The sequence below is a fragment of the Geotrypetes seraphini genome, chromosome 9 (assembly GCF_902459505.1).
Source record: "Geotrypetes seraphini chromosome 9, aGeoSer1.1, whole genome shotgun sequence".
Taxonomy (NCBI): Eukaryota; Metazoa; Chordata; class Amphibia; order Gymnophiona; family Dermophiidae; genus Geotrypetes; species Geotrypetes seraphini.
Genome location: NC_047092.1, coordinates 114,812,214 through 114,838,354, shown reverse-complemented (window position 1 = coordinate 114,838,354; position 26,141 = coordinate 114,812,214). Strand labels below are relative to the sequence as shown.

The 26,141-nt window shown below is 47.0% G+C and overlaps 1 protein-coding gene across 3 annotated transcripts in view; it reads right to left on the bottom strand.

The window, feature by feature from the left end:
* The window catches only part of HDLBP (high density lipoprotein binding protein), a 783,060-nt gene that overhangs the window by 144,708 nt on the left and 612,211 nt on the right, over positions 1-26,141 (bottom strand). For 2 of the 3 annotated variants that reach the window (XM_033958794.1, XM_033958795.1), the window contains exon 26: positions 10,641-10,757. The exons of the other annotated variant lie outside the window; for it this stretch is intronic. In XM_033958794.1, the coding sequence (XP_033814685.1) occupies positions 10,641-10,757 (117 nt within the window). The remainder of the gene's footprint in view (positions 1-10,640; positions 10,758-26,141) is intronic. 3 annotated transcript variants of the gene reach the window in all.

Below are 26,141 nucleotides of genomic sequence, written 5' to 3'. Positions count from 1 at the left end.
TCAGACCATGGCTTGATGCTTTCAGAGAGAAATGCCTAAAAGTGGTCCCTGAAGAACATAACTCTGTTGATGAAATGATGATCCCTTTCAGGGGGAAATTCAGCAGCATCAAACAGTACATGCGTGGCAAGCCAAACCCATGGGGGTTCAAGCTGTGGGCAAGGACTGGAATCTCTGGTATACTTTGTGATTTTGATGTGTACCAAGGCAGTGTGAATGGAATACGGGCAAGATCTGAACTTGGACTATCAGGGGATGTTGTGATGAAACTTGCTTCCACACTTCCACATAGTCACAACTACAAGATCTATGCAGACAACTTTTTCACCAGCATCCCATTGATAGTTAGGCTGCTGGATTGTGGAATTCATTACACAGGAACAGCCAGACAAGTGCGCCTTCCAAACTGTAATCTTGAGGATGAGAAAAGCTTGAAGAAAAAGGGAAGAGGAAGCTTTGATGTCAGAGTGGAGTCAAATCACAACATTTGTGCTGTGAAATGGTTTGACAACAGACAGGTTACACTTGTGTCTTCCTTTGCTGGCCCACAACCAGTGGAGAAGATTCAACGCTGGGACAAAACTGCCAAAAGATTTGTTGAAGTTGAGAGGCCTTATATCGTGGCTGCCTATAACAAATTCATGGGCGGAGTGGATTTGTTAGACTCATTTGCAGCAAAATACAAGTTTCCACTGAAGTCCTACCGCTGGTACCTTTACATCTTCTGGCACACCATTAACCTAGCTGTGATCAATGCTTGGCTCCTGTACAAAAGGGACTGCAAAGCTTTGGATATCCCAAAGAAACAGATGCTAAACAGGAGAATGTTTCAGGCCCAGTTGGCATCTTCTCTTATCCTGATCGGAACGGCTGGGTCAGTGTCAAAGCGAGGGCGACCATCTGCAAGCCCAGTTTCATCAAGAGGGGGCACCTTGACTTCCCAAAAGAGGCAGTTTACAGATGATGGAGGTTCTTCAGCTGCCATGACAGCCAAAAAGTCAAATGCACACCCTCCAAAGGAAGTTTGCAAGGACATGATTGGACATTTTCCCATCAAAGCCGATAGAGGACGGTGCCGACACTGTGCAAAAGGCTATACCAACACACTTTGCAGGAAGTGCAATGTTCGCCTGTGCTTTTCAGAGCAAAATAACTGTTTTTGGAACTACCATAACTGAATAAATGAACAAATAAAACATGCACATATAGGGCTCGATTCACAAAACCGTGCTATGAAGATAGCACAAGTGCTATTTCATAGCGTGGCCGTTTTTACCCGTATTTGCGCTAACATGAAATTTTTTGTGCAAAAACACGAAATTTCTTGATTACCGCTGATAGAAGTCAATGGGCGCTTCACAGGGAAAAATTTGCGTTTTTATATGATACTCATTTTTTGTATTAAATTGATAATAAAAATTACTTTTTTCTTTATTATACTATTGTTGTTGTGTATATACATAAACTTAGGTGGGTCTTTATAAGCTGTAAAGTACAAATAAACTTTTAATTATTCCTTACATGTGTTCAGAGAGAGAGTGACACTATTGAAATTCTGCTACCTTACAGGCCCAGCGTTGCAATTTTACAACATCCTCCCCAAAAGTTACTAAAATGTCAAAATTAAAAAAAAAAACACTGATTTAGGGATCACAAGCCTCCTATAACAACATGTGAACGTTCAAAAACATTTTTTTACGTTTTTTTCTATATTTGGGTCTCTGGGGGTTAATCCGACTGACTGGGATCTCAAAGGACCCATGTTTTTATGTTGGTCTAGTTTTGCACTTTAGTAAATCAAATGGTGTTCAGTAATCTGTCCTGCGTGCTTGTACGTGGTGCGCGTGTTGTTGGAGCGGCGCCGGCTTGACGGGGGAATTCAGAGGTTCTACACATGCGTCATAAGCCGGCTTGAATCAGAAGCCGGGAGGCATCGGCCGAAGAGCCGCACGGGGACCCCGGGGAAAGCAATGTTACTTACCGTAAAGTTGTTATCCAGGGACAGCAGGCAGCTATTCTCACTAGTGGGTGATGTCATCCGACAGATCCCCGATACGGACGTCTCGCAAGCATGTCTTGCTTGAAGAAACTCAGAAGTTTCGAGATGCCCGCACCGCGCATGCGCCAGTGCCTTCCCGCCCGATGGTCCGGGCGGGTCTCCACAGTTCAGGTAGCTAGCAGAGAAGCCAACCCAGGGGAGGTGGGTGGGACGTGAGAATAGCTGCCTGCTGTCCCTGGATAACAACTGTTACGGTAAGTAACATTGCTTTATCCCAGGACAAGCAGGCAGGTATTCTCACTAGTGGGTGACCTCCAAGCTAACCTCAATGGGATGGTGGGAGAGTTGGCAACTTAGGAGAATAAATTTTGTAACACTGCTTGGCCAAACTGTCCATCCCTTCTGGAGAAAGTATCCAGACAATAATGAGAGGTGAATGTATGAACCGAGGACCAATTGGCAGCCTTACAAATCTCCTCAATCGGTGTCGATCTGAGGAAGGCTACCGAGGCTGCCATTGCTCTGACCTTATGGGCTGTGACCTTACAGGGAAGGGATAATCCAGCCTGGGCATAGCAGAAAGAGATACAAGCCGCCATCCAGTTGGAGATGGTGCGCTTCGATACAGGTCGTCCCAACTTGTTTGGATCAAAGGAGACGAAAAGTTGAGGAGCAGTTCTGTGTGGTTTGGTGCGATCCAGGTAGAAAGCCAAAGCACATTTACAGTCCAGAGTATGAAGAGCTGATTCTCCAGGATGAGAATGAGGCTTTGGAAAAAACACTGGAAGTACAATAGATTGGTTGAGATGAAATTCAGAAACCACTTTAGGTAGGAATTTCGGATGAGTGCGGAGAACCACCTTGTCATGATGGAATACAGTGAAAGGTGGGTCCGCCATCATGGCCTGAAGCTCACTGACCCTGCGAGCAGATGTGAGGGCCACCAGAAAAACCACTTTCTAAGTGAGAAACTTTAGTGGAGCCTTTCTCAGAGGCTCAAAAGGAGGTTTCATAAGCTGAGAAAGGACAACATTGAGATCCCAAACCACTGGAGGCGGTTTGAGAGGAGGATTGACATGAAAAAGTCCTTTCATAAATCTGGAAACCACAGGATGAGAGGAGAGAGGTTTCCCTCGTAGAGACTGATGAAAAGCCGCAATAGCACTCAGGTGGACTCGTATAGATGTCGACTTGAGACCAGACTGAGACAGGTGTAGAAGATAGTCCAATACAGAGGATAGAGAGGCTCTTTGAGGCTCCTTAGAATTGGAAACACACCAAGAAGAAAATCTAGTCCACTTCTGGGAGTAGCATTGACGAGTAGCAGGCTTCCTGGAAGCCTCCAAGACATCCCTCACCGCCTGGGAAAACTGGTGAGGGGTTACGTTGAGAGGAACCAAGCTGTCAGGTGGAGAGACTGCAGGTTGGGATGAAGCAGTGAACCTTGATGTTGAGTAAGTAGTGAAGGAAACACTGGAAGAAGCACCGGCTCCCTGCTGCTTAATTGAAGTAGAAGGGAGAAGCAAGGTTGTCTGGGCCACCGAGGAGCAATCAGAATCATGGTGGCATGGTCTGATCTCAACTTGACCAGAGTCTTTTGAATGAGAGGAAATGGAGGAAACACATACAGGAAGCGATTCCCCCAATCCAGTAGAAAGGCATCTGCCTCGAGGCGATGAGGAGTGTAAATCCTGGAGCAAAACTGAGGCAGTTTGAAGTTGTGGGGAGCCGCAAATAGGTCTATCTGAGGCATCCCCCATTCTGCAAAGATCTGACGAAGGGGGTTGGAATGGAGAGTCCATTCGTGAGGCTGTAGGAGATGACTCAAGTTGTCTGCCAAAACATTGTCCTTCCCCTGAATGTAGACAGCTTTGAGGAAGGCGTTGTGGCGGACCGCCCAATCCCAGACTCTGAGAGCTTCCAGGCAGAGGGGGGCCGAGCCCGTGCCCCCCTGCTTGTTGACATAATACATGGCGACCTGGTTGTCTGTTCGAATGAGGACCACCATGTCGTGAAGCAGATGTTGAAAAGCTTGAAGAGCATTGAAGATGGCTCTGAGCTCCAGAAGATTGATTTGATGGAGTCGGTCCGCACTGGTCCAGAATCCCTGAGTGCGAAGACCATCCAGATGTGCTCCCCAGGCATAGGTCGAGGAATCGGTTGTGAGAACCTTCTGGTGGGGAGGAGTGTGAAACAGCAAACCTCTGGATAGATTCGAAGAGGTCATCCACCAAAGTAGAGACTGCCGAAGAGCAGGAGTGACGATGATGTGTCGAGTCAACGGATCCGACACCTGAGACCATTGAGACGCCAGGGTCCACTGAGGAATCCTGAGATGGAGTCTGGCAAACGGCGTCACATGAACTGTAGAGGCCATGTGGCCCAGGAGGATCATCATGTGTCTCGCTGAGATGGACTGGCGAGAAGACACAGACTGGCAGAGATGAAGAAGAGCATCCAGGCGCTGAGGCGGAAGGAATGCTCGAAGCTGAATGGTGTCCAGGACCGCCCTGATGAAGGGAAGAGACTGGGTCGGCTGTAGATGAGATTTGGGAAAGTTGATCTCGAATCCCAAGCTCTGCAGGAACAGAATCGTGGACAGGGTCGCCGAGAGAGCCTTGATCAGCCAGTCGTCGAGGTAGGGAAATACCTGAAGACCCTGGTTCCGGAGTGCAGCGGCCACCACAACCAGACACTTCGTAAATACTCTGGGAGACGAGGACAGGCCGAAAGGAAGCACTCGATACTGCAGATGCAGATGTCCCACCCGAAATCTGAGGAATTTTCGTGAGGCCGGATGAATGGGAATGTGAATGTAGGCCTCCTTGAGATCCAGAGAGCATAACCAGTCGTTCTGCTCGAGGAGGGGGTAGAGAGAAGCAAGAGTCAGCATGCAAAACCTCTCTTTGACTAGGAATTTGTTGAGGATCCGGAGGTCCAAAATGGGTCGCAGATCGCCCGTCTTCTTCGGAACAAGGAAGTACCAGGAGTAAAACCCCTGGTTCAGTTGGTCCGACGGGACCGGCTCTACGGCACGAAGCCAGAGCAAAGCCTGAGCTTCCTGAAGAAGAAGGGCGGTCTGTGTCAAATTGGAAGGATACTCTCTTGGAGGGCGGTCTGGAGGGACCCGATGGAAATGAAGAGAGTATCCTTCCCTGATGATAGTAAGAACCCAGAGGTCGGAGGTTATGGCCTCCCAGCGAGGATAAAAATGATGGAGGCGCCCTCCGATGGGAAAAACAGGGGGAGGCAGAACGAGGTTGGTTATGCCCTCGACGGGCTTCAACGCTAAGAAGTGTAAGGTCATGCATCTTGGCAGCAGAAATCCATGCAGAACATACACCTTGAATGGAGAAACACTAGCTAGGACTTCAGTGGAACGGGACTTGGGAGTGATCATCAGTGCAGACATGAAGGCTGCCAAACAAGTGGAGAAGGCCTCATCCAAGGCGAGGCAAATGATGGGATGTATCAATAGAAGCTTCGTCAGCCGCAAACCTGAAGTCATAATGCCACTGTATAGAACCATGGTGAGACCTCATCTAGAGTACTGTGTGCAATTCTGGAGGCCACATTACCGTAAAGATGTGCTTCGAGCTGAGTCGATCCAGCAAATGGCCACTAGGAAGGTCTCTGGACTCAAGGGTCTCTCATACGAGGAAAGACTGGGCAAATTGCAGCTGTACTCTCTAGAGGAGCGCAGGGAAAGGGGTGACATGATTGAGACTTAAGTAAGTCACAGGTCGTGTCGAGGTAGAAAATGATATATTCCTTCCCAAGGGACCCTCGGTCACAAGGGGGCACCCGCTCAAACTCAGGGGAGGGAAATTTAGAGGTGACATCAGGAAGTATTTCTTCACAGAAAGAGTGGTAGATCACTGGAACAAACTTCCGACGCAGGTAATCAAGGCCACAAGCGTGCTCGACTTTAAGAATAAATTGGACATCCACGTGGGATCCCTACGTGGGTCGAGCAGCACTCAGACTTAATGGGGTGGGTCAGTAGAGTGGGCAGACTTGATGGGCTGTAGCCCTTTTCTGCCGTCACCTTTCTATGTTTCTATGACGAAACAGTCAAAAAGGCTAAGTGGCCTTAGGGACAGCAGGCGACTGAGACTTCGGTTGACCCTTTTGAGGAGGCTGTCGCTTCGCCGGTTGCCTCGCAGGCGGAGTTTGCCTCGGTTGATAACACCGCTGATAAATCAACGGTGGACGAGAGGATCGAGACTGTTGAGGCTTAGGCTTCGGCCTGAGCAGGCTGCTGCTCGGGCCGAGAGCTCGAAAGCATCATAGGCAGATTGCATCAACTGAAGACGAAGCTGGGACAGCGAAGCCACCACTTCCTCAAACTCAAACCGAGCCTGGGACTCGATGTATGGTGTGAATTTCCGAAGCACAGGCAGAAAAAATTCCAAGTAGGCAGAAAAATGGAAATTGTAATTCAGGACTCGGGACGTCATCATCGAATTCTGATAGATGCGTCGACCAAACTTATCCATGGTTCTGCCCTCGCGTCCCGGAGGCACTGAAGCATAGACCTGGCCAGGATGAGACCGCTTGAGCGAGGATTCGACCAGGAGGGACTGGTGAGAAAGCTGAGGACCCTCGAAGCCCTTATGATGCACCGTGCGGTACCGAGCATCCAATTTTCCAGGGACCGCAGGGACAGAGTAAGGAGACTCAAAGCACCTCATGAAGGTCTGGTCGAGGAGCTTGTGCAGAGGGAGGCGCAAGGACTCGGCTGGAGGACGAGGCAAGTGCATGGTGTCGAGGTACTCCTTAGAGTATCGAAACCCAGCATCGAGAGTAATGTCCATGTCATCCGCCATTTGTCTGAGAAATGAGGAAAAAGACAGTTGGTCCGCCGTCGCCGGTTTACGAGAAGGGCTAGAAGAAGACGAGGCTTCGGGCTCCATAGAGGCCTGTGAGCAACAAGGTGAGTAGAAAACCTCGGGGTCCTCAAACTCAGAGCCCGGAGGAGGAGTCCCAGCCGAAGCAGCATACCCCAACCGAGGCAATTTCTTCTGAGGCGAGACAGTCGAGTGTCGAGAGGAATGCCTCGAAGAGTGTCTGGATCGATGCCCCTCACGATGCCTGGAAGGGGTTCGAGCCCGTCTGTGAGAAACCGGGTCAGACGCCTCCAAGGAGCAAATCGGGCTCGAGGCCGTCGATCGAAGAGGCGGAAGAGCTGGTGCCTCCCCCGACGCCACCCATGCTTGATAGGGGGTTCGGAAGAACTCGTCCTGCTTTCTGCTATGCCCAGGACTGGGAGGCCTCGAAGGTGGATGCCACACAGTGTCATGGGGGCAGGGTAACAGGTTCCAATGGAGGCAAATCACTAAGTGAAGCTTTCCTCGAGGGGATAGGTTCCAAGGGAGGCATATCACTAAGGGAAGCCTTCCTCGAGGGAATCGGTTCCAAAGGAGGCATAGCACCAACCGAGGACCGCCTCGAGGACCCGGACACCGCTCGTCGCTCCTCCTCGCCGAGCAACGAGGTCGTGCGGCGTGGCGGAGGAGGAGGGGGCGGACCGCCCCTCGGAACCGGAACTGGGAGGTCACCCTGAATCGAGGCAATCAGCCGGGGCCCCATGGTGGTCATGATTTCCACAAACTGAGCCTCCAGGATGGACCGCAACAAAGCCGATATGGAGGGATCCGCACCAAAAGGGGGCCCTTCCGCACGGTCTCCGCGCTCTTTCGGTGCCGCGTGCTTCTGCTTGCCAGCTTTCGGCACCTTAAGCACCACCGGTGGAACTGTAGGGGCCGATACCTGCTCCGAGGAGACGGAGGAAGGCACCGGCGCCGAAGTCGAGGCCGAAACCGGCGTGAACGATGCTGGTTTTAGAAGGCCCGAAGCAGCCGGGGAGGTAGAGGGCTTCGCCGATGAAGTCGAAGCACCAGTCGATGTCGATGTCGAAGCTGACGGATCCAACGAAGCTTCCATCTTGAACATGGACTCCCACAGCAGACAGCGGCGCTTAAACGCTCTCGCTGTCAACGTGGAGCAAGGCCTGCACGATTTCGGGAAGTGATCCGGTCCCAGACACTGTAAGCAGCGTCGATGAGGGTCCGTGAGCAAAATTGCGCGCTGGCACTTGCTACACTTTTTAAAACCTGTGATCGGCCGGGACATAGGCCGGAAAAGCTCCGCCGCAAGGTCGAAGGCGCGGGGCCCCAGCCACGCGGCCGACCCGGTGTCGGAAGAAAAAATTTTTTTTTTTTTGAAAAAAGAAATCAAAGAAATAAACAAACGCACAGGAGAGCCAAAAGAACTCAACCCGCGGCAAAAAAGAAGGCAAAAAAGAGATTCAATGGGCGCAAAATTGAAGATTGACTTCTCAGCTCCGCGGAAGAAAAAGAACTGAGGAGACACGCCCGGACCATCGGGCGGGAAGGCACTGGCGCATGCGCGGTGCGGGCATCTCGAAACTTCTGAGTTTCTTCAAGCAAGACATGCTTGCGAGACGTCCGTATCGGGGCTCTGTGGGATGACATCACCCACTAGTGAGAATACCTGCCTGCTTGTCCTGGGATAAAGGAAGCCAACACGCTACAAGGGCTGCAGCACCCACAGGCAGGTACCCACTCCTGGGCCACCATAGTAAACCTTGGTTGTGGAACGAATTGTTTCAGTTTACATTGTGGCCTATGGGGACATGTGCTTTGATATACGAGTACTTTGAATTACAAGCATGCTTCTGGAACGAATTATGCTCATAAACCAAGGTACCACTGTACATGGAAAACTTTCAGCAAATGGTGAGAGGGAGGGGGAAGAGCATGTGCTGGTAGTTGTGGCTTCTTTGAGCACATACCTAAAAGGAAACCAGAAGTGCCAGCATGCATCGGTGATTATCTATTGCACCTAAATAGAAGTCTTGGGAAAATTTTATGTACAAAAATTGTTAGCAAGGCTCATATTAAGGCAGCTAATAGAATTACTCTCTAAGGGGGGTAAATCTTATACTAAAGGATATGTCTCGAGTCTTATGTGAGTCTCAAAAAAATTACCCCAAGAGGTACATGAATAAAACAGCATTATAAAAAGGCAGAATATATTTCCACATGACTTACTTGGTATATTCAGGAGCATAGTTTTCATAGGACACAGTCAAAATAGGTATGCAATTTATATTCTTATGAGCATACTTCACCTATGTACATTTATACTTGAAAAGAAAAGCTTGCAGTAAAAGTGATGCTACATTGCTAGGAAAGAAGCTGAATACCAGAATGCAGAGGGTAGGGTTCTCAGAGATCCTGCCGATACCCAGGGCCAATGAGAATAGGCAGACGGAGCTGCAAGCAGTCAATGCATGGATGCGACACTGGTGTGCGGAGAAGGATTCCACTTTGTGCACAACTGGACGACATTACATTAGAGATTTCTATTCCGTCATTACCTTGCGGTTCAAGGCAGATTGCAAAAGAGTTATAAATGGTGGATTACAATGGAAGATCATTTGTCATTTCTAGAGAAAGTAAAGAGTAGATTAGGTAGTTTCTGTGTGGTGGGAAGAGGGAGGAAGGTATATGAGATGTCAGGACTAATTCAGGAATTTCTTAAAGAGTATAGTTTTGATTTTTCTGAACATCTTGTAGTCTGGGGTAGTTATCAGTAGACTGGAGATCTGGATATCTAGTTTTGCTGCTTGAGTGGCTAGGAGGCCATCGTATAGTTTTTTCTGTTTAACTTCTTTGATCGGGGGTATGTGAATGGGGTGTGTGTTTTTCTATGTCTGATTGAGGTAGTTTGGATGAGGCGGTTGTTCAGGTAGGTTGGGCTGTCTCCATTTAAGGTTTTAAATAGCATTCTGGAGGAAGAGCAAGCTATTCAGGAAGGATGGACTCCACCTCAGTGGAGACGGAACGAGGCTACTTGCAAGCAACATCAAGTGTACTAGCATGTCCTCACTCCGATTTGCTACATGTTTTCTGTGCATATACTGTAATTTGAATACATTTATCATAAATATTTGGTTAAGTGTCCATACACCTGATAATGAAATGTGCAAGGTGGTTAAGAATTCCTCTCCCTCTTCATGCATACATAAAGTCCCAAGATTACAGATTAGTAGCTGGTAGTAAAAGATCAGATCCACAGCAGTTTCCAGATATGGAGGTTTCTTAATAGCATCAGTGAACACCTTTGAGAACACTTGATCAGTATAAGGATTCAACAGATTCAATGAAAAATTGTTTTCAAACAGACCAACAAAACCCTATTGCCAAAAAACAACCCCCCCCCCCCCAACATTCTAGATCTTAAATGGTGCCCTGAGTTTTGGACTTCCAAGATTTCACTTTCAGAAGCAGATGTCCCATTCAAATTACAAACCTGAATGCCCTACCACAGATCCTTTGGAATTTCTAACATACAAGAATCAACCCAAGATTGAACACAGCATTCCAGGTGACAGTTGTCACTGGGTTTAATATTCCCAACCCCATCTTCCACTGCTGGTTCTGCTGCTTACATAGCCTCCTCCAAGCTGAGCAGATTAGGTTATTATTGGTCAGTATGGAGAGCATGCCAGAGCATATATGAAGAGGAAGGTATACTTTATTTATGCCACCCGACTGAATGAAAGTCAACATTCCCAGGCTCAGCCCCTCTAATTGTTTTTAACCTTACTTACATATTCCTCCTCCAAATTCAGCAGGTGATCAATGGCTTCATCCACCTGCTCAGGCATTCCTGTCACAGTCACACAGTTGGGATCAGCAGCACCACTCTGAGGGAAGCGGATGTCCACCTACAACACAAGTGAATGATCATTGCTGTGTGACTGCAGTGATGCTTATTATATTTAAAATCTCTCTCTCACACACACTCAAAATACTTCTAAATGAGATGTGCCAAAGACAATGTTAGAGATCAGGAACATGGCTATTTTTTCAGTTTATTACAGTAATTTACTTTTACTATAAGGGTGCTTTTGAAACATTAAATTATATGGTTTCTATTTTGCAGAACCTATTGGTAAATCATTTTGTGATCTTAATGATAGGAGCATTAACAGATTAAAAACTCACCACCTACCTAGAAAATCATAACATACTTCACCCAACACAATCTGGCTTCAGAACCAACTTCAGTAAAGAGACATTACTAGGTTCCCTTATGGACACAATTAGACAACACCTCAGCACTGGAAAAGAATGCTTCTCATACAACTGGATCTAACAGCAGCATTTGATCTGGTAGACCATAACATACTACTGCAAATTTTAGATTCAATAGGTATCTCAGACAATGCACTCTCATGGTTCAAGGGTTTCCTTAAATCAAGATCATACAGAGTTAAATCAGATAAAGAAAAATCTGAATCTTGGTCCAACCCCTGTGGAGTTCCACAAGGATCTCCTCTGTCTCCTACTCTATTCAACCTATATACTGCCACCCTCGGAACATACATGGAAAAACTAGGCATAACCTCCTACAGTTATGCTGATGATTTCACTATCCTCATACCTTTTGATCAACCAAAGACCACCATAACAGGCACTCTACACCGAACTATGAAAACAGTAGCGAATTGGATGGAAGACCACAAACTGAAACTCAACCCAGACAAAACAAAATTCATTCTCCTCGAAAATAACAAAACCCCCACTATTACCAATATAGAAATCAACTCGATCAATTACCCCATCCAAAACACCCTGAAACTACTAGGAGTGACAATAGACAGATGTTGCACCATGCAATCACAAATAAACAAAACAATTCAGAAATCTTTTGCCGTAATGAGAAACCTAAGACAAATACGCAAATTCTTTGAAAGAGCACAATTACAGCTCATAGTTCAATCCCTTATCCTAGATATACTGGATTATTGCAACATCCTCTATCTCCCCTGCCCTGCTACAATGATCAAACAACTGCAAACAGTCCAAAATACAGCACTAAGACTCGTCTACTCCCTAAAAAAACACGACCACATCACTGAAGCTTTCATGAGCTCACACTGGCTCCCAATCCAGGAAAGAATACTATTCAAATTTTACTGCATGCTATTTAAAACCATAAATGGTGACAGCCCAACCTACCTGAACAACCGACTCATCCATAATACCTCAACCAGACATAGAAAATCTCACACCCCATTCACATACCCGCCAATCAAAGAAGTTAAACGAAAAAAACTTTACGACGGACTCCTAGCCACCCAAGCAGCAAAACTGGATAACCAAATCTCCAATCTGCTAATTACAACCATGGACTACAAGCTATTCAGAAAAGAAATAAAGACCTAACTCTTCAACAAATCCCTGCTTAAGTCTTAACACCACGATTCCATCATTCCTCCTATCTTCTTAACTCCCTGAGAATACCCGCCCTCTTCACTAGTCATGACCACTGTTCTCTTTATGTAACTGACCAACCTTAATTATTTTGTAATCCGCCTTGAACTGCAAGGTAATGGCGGAATAGAAATCTCTAATGTAATGTAATGTTAAGTTAGTGATTTACGAGGGTTGTTCAAAAAGTATCAGACCTTAATTTTTCTTGTGTAAACAAATAAAGCTAGGGAGGCGTGGTTTGGTGCACATATGTAGGCGACCCTAATGCGCATACTTGAATTTTTTCCCACCTACAGAAGCTGTCAGTCGCTGGCAGAACACCGATGAGTGAGGAAGTGTAAGTGAGCGCCGTCAGATTTTCATTTTTAATACAATGACAAAAAAAGTTGAACACCACTACTGCATTAAATTTTGTGTAAAGCTTGGTGATTCCCAAGTGGAAATGATCCACAAGATTCAACAGGCCTTCAGGGACAAAGCAATGGGCACCACACAGATAAAGGAGTGGTACCACCACTTCAAAGATGGCCACACATAAGTGGAGAGTGAAGCACGCTCAGGTAGGTGCTCAACATCCAGAAATGAGATAGTCATTGACCAAGTGATGTAGGATCATCGAATCACGATCAAAGAACTTGCAGACGAGGCAAGCATCAGCGTTGGATCCGTTCATTCCATTTTGACTGAGGATTTAGGCTTCAGGAGAATTTCAGCGAAGTTCATGCTAAAGCTACTAACGATTGAGCAGAAGCAACTCTATTTGGAGATCGCACAGGACATGCTGGAGTCTGAACAGTAGTGCTACCCGATTCAAATCGATTCACCGATTTATTTCGGGTGAATCAATTCAAAACAAAAACAAACAAACAAAAAATCGGCCTAAAGCAGGATCAGCAGCGCTGCCTCTTGCTGGCCGGCCCTGCCGCTCCTGCTTTAGAGGGCAAGGGGGGAGGGTCAGTCGGGAAGTGCTGCAGTGTCCGGCTTCCCCCCTTGCCTCCCTTTACCTGATTGCGGCAGAGAGCAGCCTGCGGAAGCGATCCTTGCAGGTTGCCATAGGACTCCGGAGTTGTCGTCCCTCTGCCGCGATCCTGCCTCTGATATCAGAGGAGGGGCGGGACCAAGTCAGAAGTACGACAGTTCCTGAGGCCTATGGCAACCTGCAAGGATCGCTAAAGTACCTGCGATCCTTTCTGCAGGCTGCAATCAGGTAAAGGGAGGCGCGGTTACGAGAGGGGAACACACAGGCCTTCCGGGGGGGGTGGGGGTGGACAGTCCTTCGGAAGGGGGGAGGTACAGTCCTTCGGGGGGGGGGGACAGGCCTTCAGGGGTAGGGTGTAGGCCTTCGGGGGGGGGAAGACCTTCAAGGGGGGACACGCTTTCGGGGGGGAGGTACAGTCCTTCAGGGGGGACAGGCCTTCAGGGGTGGGGTGTAGGCCTTCAGGGGGGGGAGGTACAGTCCTTCAAGAAGGGAAAGGACTTCCGGGGAGGGGGTCCTAGTGTAGAAGTACACGGAGGGAGGGAGGGAAGGGGGGGGGTTCAAAGATACGTACATATGCCGTACTTTGGGGGAAGAAATAATGGGTCTAAAAACAGAGGAGTGGGAGAGAGATGGTGGATAATGGGATTTAGGGAGGGAAGGAAAAGAAAGGGAGAGAAATTGGACACAAGGGATGTTGTGGAGTGGGGATAAAGATACTGGATAGGAGGGTAGTTGGAAACAGAAAGGGAGAGATGGTGGACCCTGGGGTGGTGGGGAAGCAGGGAGAGATGCTGGATGAAAGGGTAGTTGAGAAAAGATGGATCTGTGGATGGAGACGAAAAAAAAGGAAACATGACAGACCTCCAGGGGAGGGAAGGGAAACGGAAGGGGAGGACAGAGATAGAAGATTGATGGTTAGCACGGAGAAAGAAGAAAAGAAGGAGACCCTGCCAAGCAAGTTATCAGAAGACAACCAGAGCCTGGGACCAAGATTTGAATATTGACCAGACAACAAAAGGCAGAAAAAATCATTTCATTTTCCGTTTTGTGATTACAATAGGTCAGATTTGAAAAGTGTATCCTGCCAGAGCTTTTGTTAGACCGCAAACGTGAGTAAGGATTTAACAGAGAGAGGAAAAGTCTTTTTTGTTTATTTTGTTTACACCACAGCGCTAGTGTGGTTAAGAGAAGGCAAAGGGGGTGAAAAGGCTATAAAATGAACTCACCAGGATGTTTGGAAAAAAAAAACAACAACAAAAAAAACCCACCAAACACCCAATTGGGCAGGAAAATCGAATCGAAAAATCGATTCAATAGGCTGAATCGAATCAAATTTTTTTCCCCTGAATCGGGCAGCACTAGTGAACAGTGATCCCAACTTCCTTAGCACAGTGATCAATGGCGATGAGTCCTGGTTTATGGGTACGACCCAGAAACCAAGTTGATGTCATCACAATGGAAGCATTCAACATTCCTGAGGCCATAAAAAGCAAGGCAGGTCCATAGTAATGTCAAAGTCATGCTGACCATCTTCTTTGACTCCAGTGGCATGGTTCATCACGAGTACGCACCGCATGGCATAACCATCACCAAGGGGTTCTACCAAGAGGATCTGCATCGCCTTCGTAACATGCAAATGGCCAGACCTGTGGGCAGCCAGCAATTGGCAGCTCCATCACGATAATGCACCTGCCCATTCTTCACATTTGATACAGAGTTTCCTGGCCAAACACAACCCACCTGTGGTTCCTCAGCTCCCTACTCTCCAGACATGGCTCCGTATGACTTCTGGCTTTTCCACAAGCTGAAAATGCCCCAGAAAGGGACCAGATTTCAGTCAAGAGAAGACATCATGCAGAATGAGATGGACCAGTTGTGAGCAATCTCAAAAGAAGCATTCCAGCGTTGCTTCCGATAGTGGCAGAACCGTTGGAAGAAGTGTGTGGCAGCCAAGGGGACTACTTTGAAGGAGATTAGAATAAGATTGTTATATCTGAATACGAGTATTTTTTATGAATAAAGGTCTGATACTTTTTGAACAGCCCTCATATATGAATATCACAGTCCACAACAGTTGTGATGCGAATGACGACATATCCTTATATTCTGGATATACCCAGAATCAGTTCAATGTGATCATAGACTAAATATGCAAGTACAGTTACCATGGAATTACAACAATATTAAGACAAATTAAGACCCAATACAAATCATCTTTTCTTAGTTACATATTGCAAAAACAAAACTCCTTCCTATAAAGTAAATTTGTACAAGAAGTTATTTTATAGCCAGAGTATGCCACATTTTTGCTGCAAGATGTGAAAATGTAGAGGCAAAAATCTTCAAACATCTCATACCTCTTGGGCTTGGAAAGGTCAATCTTATCTGATATCTAGACATTTTATACATTTGATTTGTGACTGATAAAATCATTCATATAATCAGGAGCCATTCCATATAGATTTTTAAATATAAGGCTGCACATCTTAAATATTACTGTAGCCTCAATTATAAACCAATGAGATTTTAAATACAATAGGATATATACCCTGTCATATTTAGTCAGAGAATACATTAAATGAATGATGTTCTGAATTGTCTAACATTTTTGATTTAATCTTAAGCAACCAAAACATTACAGCAGTCCAGTTTTAATAATATTAAGGCCTGGACTACCAAATCTATTCTCCTGTATAAACTTCTGAATTTCTATAATATTGAAAATGATATTATCACTACTGAATCTACCTATAATTCAAATTTAAATTCAAAGATCAGTCTAAAAATATTAAGAATAGATACAAATTTATATTTGACCCTATTAAGGAAAGATTATCCAAAATCCTACAGCAATTATTAATAAACATTTAGGGCTCCTTTTACGAAGGTGCACTAGCGTTTTTAGCGCATGCACTGGATTAGTGTATGCTAACAAAAAATCTACCGCCTGCTCAATAGGAGGCGGTAGCGGCTAGCGCGCGCTATTCCATGTATTAAGGACCTAGCGCACCTTCGTAAAAGGAGCCCTTAGTTTTATCATTGTTCAATTTTAGACAAGCTAACATCCATTCTTTAATTGCAGAATACTTGCACTAATCTGACTTTACAGCATCAACATTAGGGAGTATGGAGATATAGTCAGCATATATAGAAGCTCTGAACCCCACAACTCCTAATTTTCCCCCCTAAAGAAATCAAACAATTTAACTTAATGGGGGACAAGGCAGCACCCCACATGTTGCTGAACATTTTTCAGAAAGTTCTCCATTTATTCAGACTCTATATGATCTGTTTTTCATAAATCTGTCAAACCATCATAGTATATGTCCTATTATTTCAATAGAGTACGATGTATTTTGATCTCTCATGAAAGTGTGCATCTATCAAAGAAGGGAAGAAGTGTCTTCAGCAACAGACTGGCTAATCTACGGAAGAGGGCTTTAAATTCTAATTGCTGGGGCAGGGTGATCAAAGTCCCCAGGTAAGAATAAGCCCTCAGCTAAGTGAATCACTAAATACCTCTACAAAAATGAGAAATAGGGGTATTGTCTAAAAAGCAGTATATACTCAAATATAAACCGGAATTTTTGGACCAAAAAATTGGCCCAAAAATAGGGGTCCTGGTTTATATTTGGGCCAGCGCCCCGCTCCCAGAATTATTGCAGGCCAACACCAGGCTCTGCACAGGTACCATCATAAACACGCCGACAATCCCGCAGCGACATTTGCATGCAGGACATATGTGTGCCATCGCTTCCGCCGTTTTGAAGCCTTCCCATTAGTGCTGTGAGTGGGGGGTGTGGGGGGGGGACCCCGCCAGCATATTTACAAGTCCTTGCACTCCTGTTTGGGGAGGAATCCCCCAAGTACACTGAAAACTCCCAAACAGCGAAAACGGAAAGGATAACGGGAGTTTTCCGTATACTGGAATGGGCTCCTCCCCCCCCCATAAAAATAGCATGAGGACATGTAAATGTAGTGGGGGTTCCCCCCCTCAACGCTAACGGAAAGGCTTGAAAGCAGCGGTACGCATATGTCCTGCATGCAAATGTCGCCGCGGGATTGTTGGCGTGCCAAAGTCCAGTGTGCTTTTGACGGATCACCATGTCCTCCCTCACTGCCCTGTCCTTCCTCTGCCGATCCCTGTTGGTCCAGAGGTGCAGCTGGAAGGAGTGAGCTTTCCACGATCCTGTCCCGCTGCTAACCTGGTCGGTGGTGGCTGTCATAAGATTGGGTTTCTTCAGCCGCTGAGCAGCACCGAGCAGGAGCGCGCTTTGGTGCTGCTGTTCGGCACTGAGCGGCTTCCTCACTGGCTCCCACTAGCACCACTAAAACTGGAGCAGAATATGGTTCCCCATGTTATTGGTTGCACCAATATTGAAAAGTCTTCCATGCCTTAGCGTAGGCAGACTTCTTTGATTTCAGAAGAGTAGAAACAAACTACCTCAGAATATCCTTTGTGCTCTAACACTTTACATTCAATAGCCATGATGTAAGAGAAAAGCAATCCAGATCTTCCATGCAGCCTGGACCTTGAGAGAGGAGGTCTGGGAGAGCCTGCAACTGTAGGCCACAACCTATGCGCAGATGCATAAGATCTGCGCACCACAATCTGTGAGGCCAATCTGGAGCCACCAGAATGACTCTACCCTGATGAGTCACAATTCAGCAAAAAACCCGACCTATCATGGGCAAGGAAGGAAAAACACACAGTAAAACTCTCTGCGGCCATGGCTGAACTAGAGCATCTAGGCCATCGCTTCCAGGCTCAGATCTTCAACTGAAGAATTGGGCAGCTTTGGAGTTCTTTGCCGTCCCCATGAGGTTAAAGTGAGGCCAACCCCAGCATCATACAATGGCTTGGAACAATGTTGAGGATGCTGCTTGCCTTTCATCTAGTAGATCATGAGATCTTGTTGGGCTGCTTGGATTCAATTGGGGTCTCAATGAATGTTTGGAAATGGTTTAAGGGATTTTTGCAGAATAGCTCTTATCAGGTATACTGTGCTTTTTAAATGTTCATCTTCGTGGAACAACCCTTGTGGAGTTCCTCAGGGTTCTACCCTATTGCCTACTTTATTCAATATTTACCTATTTCCTTGGCAAATTTGTTGCACAGTTTGAAAGTTAAATTCCATATCTACGCTGACAATATCACTATACTTATCACAATGACAGTAATCACAGTTGATTTGAAATATCAGATTGCTTTTCTTTTGCTTCAAATCAAACTTTGGGTGATGCACTTTAAACTTAAGCTCAATCTGTATAAAACAAAGTTCTTCTTGGCTAGTCCCAATTATAAAATTGCTGCTAAAATTCTTCAAATTAATGGTAAAAACTTTCCTCTTGTCACTTCCATTAAATTTTTAGGTGTAACATTAGATTGACATCTAACTTTAGAAGACCATACTGATTTATTGATTTAAAAAATGCTTTGCAATCCTTTGGAAAATCCGAACAATCAAAAAAATACTTTGATTTAACATCATTTAGAATTAGTTCAGGCTCCCATTTTATCTATTCTTGATTACTGCAATATAAAGGTCACCAACTAGACATTGCAGCCTTCAAGACCCAACAGCCCATTCTACCAGAGATTCAAACCTCAAATGGAAAACGGTCCAGATCCATCTGTTCAGACCATTACACATACACCTGCAATATCAACTGGGCCAAAGGCAAAACCAAACCAAAATCCCAAAGCTTAACCTACAAATCATGTACATATATCGACCCCTCCAAATTCTGGAATATAACAGACGCTACAATCCAATAAGGTGACCCTAAAGACTTCATCTCACAACAGTGCAATATAAGTACAACTACCCTAGACGAGCTAGCCCCAGTACAAACAAAAATCAGAATCAGCAGAAGGTCAGACAAATGGTTCGACAACGAACTACTCTTAATCAAAAGACAATGCAGACGACTAGAAAGAAAATGGAGAAAAAGTAACCAAGAACACACAAGAGCAGCATGGAAAAAACTAAATCAACAATACAAACTTAAAAAAAAAAAATAAAGACATACTACACAAACCCAATAGGCATAGAAACCCAAGACACAAAAAAACTATTCCAATTACTAAAAGAACTCAGACACCAAACCCTACCTAGCCAAAAATACCAACCCCTCCTCATTCAGCCACCCTTTTAACTGAATACTTTAAAAACAAAATTATAACTGCCAGGACAAACTTCGCAGGAACCCCAACCCACCTAGAAGAACCTGGTCCCACTTCTCCACAATACAATGGACTGACCTTAACAAACTCTATAAAAAATACAGCCATGCAGCTTGCGACCTCAATCAATGCCTTCCTTACCTATTAAAAACTTCCAGCCTAAAATTCCGCACTCTCCTCGACAGACACCAGAGGGTGGTGGTTAATGGAATTCGCTCGGAGGAGGGAAAGGTGAGTAGTGGAGTCCCTCAGGGATCGGTGCTGGGGCCGATCCAGTTCAAAATGTATATGAGTGACATTGCTGAAGGGTTAGAAGGAAAAGTTTGCCTTTTTGCAGATGATACCAAGATTTGTAACAGAGTAGACATTGAGGAGGGAGTGGAAAACATGAAAAAGGATCTGCAAAAGTTAGAAGAATGGTCTAATATCTGGCAACTAAAATTCAATGTAAAGAAGTACAGAGTAATGCATTTGGGGATTAGAAATCAGACAGAGCCGTATGTGCTGGGAGGTGAGAGGCTGATATGCACAGATGGGGAGAGGGACCTTGGGGTGATAGTGTCTGAAGATCTAAAGGTAAAGAAACAGTGTGACAAAGTGGTGGCTGTTTCCAGAAGGATGTTATGCTGTATAGAAAGACGTGTGACGAGTAGAAGAAAGAAGGTGTTGATGCCCCTGTACAGGTCGATGGTGAGGCCTCCACTTAAGAGTATTGTGTTTAATTTTGGAGATCGTATCTGGCAAAGGACATAAAAAGACTTGAAGTGGTCCAGAGGAAGGCGATGAAAATGGCAGGAGGTTTGTACCTGAAAACGTATGATGAGAGACTGGAAGCCTAGAGGAAAGAAGGGACAGGGGAGATATGATTCAGACGTTCAAATACTTCAAAGGTATTAACGTATGCTGAAATTCAGCCTCCAATATGCAGAGAAGCCTTCCTTGGCCTGGCATCATTGCACTTTTTTGGCAGAGGGAGCAGACTGGGAGGTAGAAGGCTGGACACGCCTGGAGCTGGAGAACCTCCATATGTGGCCCAGGGAAAATCTGAGACATGGCGTCAGAATATGGGCGGGAACACCTGGAGAGATGAAAATAACTGTCCTGAATCTCCAGAGGTTCTGGGTATGCTGTCAGGTAGAGACTTAGGATGATGGTCCACCACAGAATTCATCAGGTCATCTAGACCTTTGCAAATTGCAGCTGCCCCTTAAATGGGAGCCCGCACAAGAGTAGTTTTAGAGGTACAATCACCGGCCCATTGTCTGATCCAGAGCATTCTGTGAGCAGAAAATGAATATACCGACACCTTATCTAAGACCCGCTTAAGGTCATACAGCACGTAAGATACAAAATCCATTCCAGAAAAAGAAGCCGAGGAGGTGGCTTCACAGCTTGACCTTCCAGAGTACACAGCCAGGACAAGCAAGCATGTGTGACAAAGGATGCCAACAAGGCAGCTTAGACTCCCAAAGCCAGAGAGGGAAAGGCCCTACATTTTGGAGCAGCAGCCCTACGAGCGGGATGGATTGACTTCCATCCTGCTCCAATGTTTCTATGAAGGTACTGGGGCGGGGGGTGGTGGCAGAGGACCTCTGGTGGCAGGAAGGAGTGGGCATCTCTCCTGCCTTTTTTTGAGGGGGAGAGGGGAAGGGTAGGGGGTGGGTATGGGATGTTTTGGGGGAGCACATGACGCAGGAGGGAGTGGGAATCCCTCCTGCCATTTTCGCTGTTGCAGGGGGTAAATGGCAGGAGGGAATAGTCATGTTTTTTGTTAGCGCTGCGGGTGGGGGTCGGTCTTCCCGGTACCGCGTTCATTGGGGAGGGCTGTCATCGTCTGGAGAGGGGGATGGTGGTACTTTTTTTCCTAATAGTGCAGATATTGTGCATGTATAACATGCACAGCATCTGTGCCCATTAAAAAAAGAAGGTTAGACAGGTAAGTGACTAGTCTTGAACAAGTCGCTTTTTTGGATTGCTAAAAGCGATCACTTTTGTTTAGTGCATCGAGAAGCAATGTTAGATCATCAATCACTCTACTGGTTTAGATGGCATTTTATTATTAATTAGCTTATTTGCATGGTTGGATCAGTGAATGAGTGATCATGCAGAAAACCAGATGGTGAGCCGTTTTCTGCATCGAGTCGGCAAATGCGATCGTAGCTACAACTGTTAAAACAGGTTTAGCGATGATCGCTGGCTTTAGTGCAACTGGGCCCAAGTCCCTTTATTATCTTCAGATCTAATCTCTATTCTAATTTCCTACATTGGTGTTTAAGGATTATCTGTTTGCTAGTGAATCACTTAGGGCTAGATGCACTAAAGATAGTGACTCAATAGCTGTTGGCTGATTCTCCAGCCGCGACTGATGCACTATCAAGTTTACATGCAAATGATTTCCATGGAAGTGCAAATCATTTGCATGCAAACATGACCAATCAATCGCTCAATGAATGACACATGCGCAGAACCCTAACAGAAGTGTCAGGGGAAATAGCCGCCTGTCACTGCTGTTAGGGCACTGCGACTCCACCACAGCAGCAAAAATGGCAGAAGGGATGCCTACTCCCTCCTGCCAATGCGACTCCCCCCTTCAATGGTAGCAATGTGGCAGGAGGAATGCCCACTCCCTCCTGCAACCGGAGGTCCCCTGCCACTCCTCCGAGCCCCCCAAATATGGATTCCTGTGCATCACAGAATCATGGATCTCAAAAGATGACCTCTTCACACAAAACGAACTCTGCACCCATGGCTACCAAGGCCTCTTTTCACCCAGAATCAACCGCAAAGGAGGTGGCCTGGCACTCCTCTACAAATCCTTCTTTGATGTCCAGCTCCTCGAGAGGCACCCACGCTTCATTAGAATATATGCTAGCCTCAATCAATGATGAGCTCCGTCCTCACCCACTGGGCATCCTGTTACTATACCGTCCACCTATCCCTTGGTCCAATTCCTCTAACCTTGTCTTCGAGACCATAACTAATGCCTTTCTCAAATTCCAAAGATTACTAATCATCGGAGACGTTAATCTCCACCTTGACGACTCCACCAGCAAGGACACGATAGAATTCAATGACTTCCTCTCTCCCTAGGTTTCTCCCCCCCCCACATCCGCTCCTACCCATGAAAAAGGGCACACCCTAGACCTCATCCAGTTCCTCGACCTCACCGCTTATAAAACGCAACACAGAGGAGACGAACTGGTCAACCAAGGACACAGACGGAGCAGACCCCATTGTGGACCAGGTGAGGGACCTCGAGAGATTCATCGAGGAGGCCTATAGGAGGAAGGTGGAGGAACAGGACCATCAGATGCACAGACAGATGTCGGCAGACGAGACCCAGGATCCACAAGGCGACACCGGGGAAGGACCTAGCGGAGGAATCACGCAAGAGGAGGAGACCGTGACTCACCGGGACCCCGAGGGAGAGACACCACATTACACTGAGGACACGGACCTGAGACAGAGGAGGTTGCTGAGGAAAGGGAAGTCCGCTATTGTGGTGGGAGATTCGATCTTGAGAGAGGTAGATAGTCACGTAGCTGGAGGAAGGGAGGACCGGCTAGTGACTTGTCTCCCAGGGGCCAAGACACGAGATGTCACTGATAGGATCGAGAGGATCCTGGACGGAGCAGAGACAGAGGAAACTGCGGTGATAATCCACGTCGGAACGAATGATGTGAGCCGGAGGAACTTCAGCATGGCCACACTGACTGACCAGTTCAGGGCCCTGGGACGAAAGCTGAAGCGGAGTACCCGGAGGATAGCATTCTCAGAGATCCTGCCTGTACCGAGAGCAGATGCAAAGAGGCAGGCAGACCTCCAGGCTATGAATGCATGATTGAGGAGATGGTGCCAGGAGGAGGGCTTCCACTTTGTGAGGAACTGGACGTCCTTCTGGGGAAAGAGCAAGCTCTACCGGCGAGACGGCCTGCACCTGAGCACAGCGGGAACTAGACTACTGGCAGCCAATGTGAGGAAGGAGATCGAGAGGGCTTTAAACTGAGGAGAGGGGGAAAGCCGACAGCTGATCTGATGTTGACGCTTCGGACAACAGTATCCAGAACAGATGCTGAACGGGCTGACTGCAAGGAGGAAGTAGAGAGACCGGTGAATCTTATGATCAGAAAGCGAGGGAAACACCAGGTAAAGGGAGCTTGCTGGGAGGAGACTAAGGGGCATGGAGACACAAGGGGACTGGGTGGCACGAGGGCGAAAACTGAGGGCAATATAGGGATGCCACAAGGCGAGGGGGATCAAACAGAGGCTCAAGGGATGATAGCCCAGGAGGGGGCCGGTAGGGCTAGAAAACCCAGAGGAAAAGCGGGGGAGTGGGGTGGCGGAAATGTGGGGAAACCGAAAGCTACGAGGGTAAAGGCTGAGGGCAAAGCAGAAGCACAGGGAAAAGGAGAACTGCCCGAAATTCAAGGGGAGGCGGCCCAGGTAAATACGGAGGTGGAGGAAAAACGACGGGACCTGCGGTGCTTATACGCAAATGCAAGAAGCCTCATGGCCAAGATGGGTGAACTAGAGGTCGTAGCCAAGGGGGAGGACCTGGATATAATTGGACTTACAGAAACATGGTGGACAGAGGAGAATCAATGGGATGTGGCGATGCCGGGGTACAAGCTCTACAGGAGGGACAGGACCCAAAAGAAGGGGGGAGGCATAGCACTATTTATAAAGGACTCTATCTACTCGGTTGGGATGGATATGGCTAAGAAGGCAGAGGGGCTGGAATCGCTATGGGTCAAATTGCCGGGAAACAAGGGTGCAGGCATAAAACTGGGGCTGTACTATCGCCCACCTGGTACGCCGGAGGAAATCGGACACGACTTGGAAGCTGAACTGAGACAAGAATGCAGGACTGGAAGTGTAACAGTGATGGGGGACTTCAACTACCCGGGGATTGACTGGAGTACGGGTCACTCCAACTGCACTAGGGAAACAGGATTTGTAGAAGCTGTGAGGGACTGCTTCATGGAGCAACTAGTCAGGGAACCGACGCGAGGGAGTGCTACTCTTGACCTCATCCTAAACGGATTAGAGGGGCCTGCAAAAGGGGTAGAAGTGGGAGGACCACTAGGCAACAGTGACCACAACGCGATCCGATTCACATTAGAAAGGGGGGACACCCACAGTAAGGAGGACCGCAACAACTGCGCTCAACTTCAGGAAAGGGAACTATGTTGCTATGAGGGAAATGGTGGGGAGGAAGCTCAAAAACATCCTTAGGATGGAGACTGTAGGAAGCGCCTGGACCCTATTCAGGGACACCCTGCAGGAAGCATAAAGAATGTACGTCCCAAGTTTCAGGAAAGGCGGCAAGAACAAGTGGTCAAAGGACCCGGTTTGGATCTCAACAGAAGTAAAGAGGGCAATAAACGACAAGAAAGTGTCCTTCCGGAGATGGAAAAAGGACCCAACGGAGGAAAATCACCAGGCGCACAGGAAATGCCAAAAGGAATGCCACCGAGAGGTTAGAAAAGCAAAAGGGAAATACGAAGAGGGGCTGGCCAGGGAGGCGAAAAATCTTCAAGGCATTCTTCAGTTACGCAAAGGGGAAGCGACCAGCGAGAGAGGAGGTGGGGCCGTTGGACGATGGGGATAGGAAGGGAGTGATTAAGGAGGATAAAAAGGTAGCTGAGAGGTTGAACACGTTCTTCTCGTCGGTTTTCACGAGAGAAGACACATCTAATATACCGGACTCAGAGGAGCTCATGAGTGGGGAACAGGCTGAAAAATTAGAACACATAGAGGTAAGTAAGGAGGATGTCCTCAAGCAGATAGACAGGTTAAAATGCGGCAAATCGCCGGGCCCGGACGGGATCCACCCAAGGGTTCTGAAAGAACTAAGACAAGAGATAGCGGGCACAATCCAGCATGTTTGCAACCTATCCTTGAAAACTGGAGAGGTACCAGAGGACTGGAAATTGGCGAATGTCACACCTATCTTCAAGAAGGGATCGAGGGGTGACCCCGGGAACTACAGGCCGGTGAGCCTGACTTCAATTATAGGGAAGATGGTGGAAGCTATGATCAAGGACGGTATTTGCGAGCACATCGAGAGATATGGCCTACTGAGAACAAGCCAGCATGGATTCTGTAAGGGAAGGTCATGCTTAACGAACCTTCTGTACTTCTTTGAGGGAATAAGCAGTCGGGTGGACAATGGGGAACCTATAGACATCATTTACCTTGATTTTCAAAAGGCTTTCGACAAGGTGCCACATGAAAGGCTGCTTAGGAAGCTGTGGAACCACGGGGTGGGAGGGGATGTGCACAGATGGATCGAGCACTGGTTGTCAGGTAGACTGCAGAGGGTCGGAGTAAAGGGACAATACTCTGACTGGCGGGGAGTCACGAGCGGTGTGCCACAGGGATCGATGCTGGGGCCGTTACTTTTCAACATATTTATCAATGACCTGGAAAAGGAGGCAAAGTGCGAGGTTATAAAATTTGCAGACGATACCAAACTGTGCGGCAGAGTTAGGTCCAGGGAGGAGTGTGAGGACCTGCAAAGGGACCTGGACAAGCTGGAAGACTGGGCAAACAAATGGCAAATGCGCTTTAACGTGGAAAAATGCAAGGTCATGCATATAGGGAAAAAGAACCCGTTGTTCAACTACAAATTGGGAGGGGCATTGTTGGGAGACAGCAGTCTTG